The 1,176-nt window shown below is 39.5% G+C and overlaps 1 protein-coding gene across 1 annotated transcript; it reads right to left on the minus strand.

Moving 5' to 3' along the window:
* Positions 1-221: 221 nt before the first annotated feature.
* Positions 222-920, minus strand: LOC108225675 (uncharacterized). The gene has a single exon (XM_017400603.1). It carries the CDS (start codon positions 918-920, stop codon positions 222-224), a length of 699 nt encoding a protein of 232 aa, XP_017256092.1.
* Positions 921-1,176: the final 256 nt, after the last annotated feature.

Genomic DNA, 1,176 nt, shown 5'->3' on the forward strand with positions numbered 1-1,176 from the left:
GTCAAAATTATATAGATTTATGGAGAAGTTTTTTTATATATATTGGTCTCAAATATGTTTTCCCAGAAAAAAATTAGAGAACTTGTCTGTCATTCATCAAATGACCTGTAAGGTACGATGCATCTAAAAACAGGGACGGATCCAGCAGGAGGCTCGAGGGACATGACGCTGGACTGGAGTATCATGATTAATTACATAATTAAGATAAAACCATGGGTGATCTAAGTTCCATAAGTTACTATAGATGAACATTCTTCCCTCAGAGATCTCTGTTGTCGCGCAATAAAAGCTTCTACTGCATGCCTGAACTCTTCGCCACTCATTTCATCCTCCGCGTAATATTTAGGTTTAGAGCTTTGTTCCCCAGTCTTGTGCACAGATGGTGTGCTGCCATTTTCTGTCACAGTTCGCCTCAGCTTCCTGCAGGAATCTTGAGGCTCGTATTTCATGAAATTCTCCGATTGACTCCTACGCATCGTTCTATCCTCAAAACTACACAAATCTAGTACAACTTCGTTTTCTTCACAGTTCCCCTGTTTTTTCCCCTGCTTTCTCCTCTGTTTCTTGACTTTGATATTCATTTTGTTCTCACACCCTTCAACATACTCATTACAAAACTCAATGGCAGGGTTCAGGTTCTTGGTTTCTTGAGCAGAGAGGTGTCCAGATTTCATGAAGAGAACGACAACGATTGCATTTCCAAGGACGAAGAGGAATCCGGGACTAGAAATAGTGATGGAGAGAGCTTGTATGCAATCGCGGCATACTTTGAAAGCCAATGGCAAATGAGTGGAAATCCTTGAAACAATGAAGAGAAACATGCATACCTCTATAAACCTGAAGAGAGTTGTGATCTTTTGATGCCTGTTGTACCTCAAGATTGCATTGGCTTTTTCGACTTTAATGTCAAAGCAATCCATTTTTCTGGAGGCTTAGGCTTGTGGAATGATTTTACTCGATAGAGAATTGGTTTATGATGATCAAAAAGCTGGCAGATACAGAGGTTGGAGTGAACATAGTAAGAAAACAGAACAAGATGCTTAAGTTCTCTTCTTGTTGTCTTTGTTTGGTTTTGGAATGGGTGTGGTTGAGAGAGGCTAGCCTTGTATTTATAGTCATAAATAAATATTACTACTCTCTCTGTCCCATTTTAACTGATGTTCGACTTTTTAACAC

The sequence above is a fragment of the Daucus carota genome, chromosome 6 (genome assembly GCF_001625215.2).
Source record: "Daucus carota subsp. sativus chromosome 6, DH1 v3.0, whole genome shotgun sequence".
In the NCBI taxonomy this organism is placed as follows: domain Eukaryota; kingdom Viridiplantae; phylum Streptophyta; class Magnoliopsida; order Apiales; family Apiaceae; genus Daucus; species Daucus carota.

Coding starts and splice junctions, on each gene's coding strand:
- LOC108225675 (XM_017400603.1), bottom strand. CDS start 920: ATGGATTGCTTTGACATTAAAGTCGAAAAAGCCAATGCAATCTTGAGG.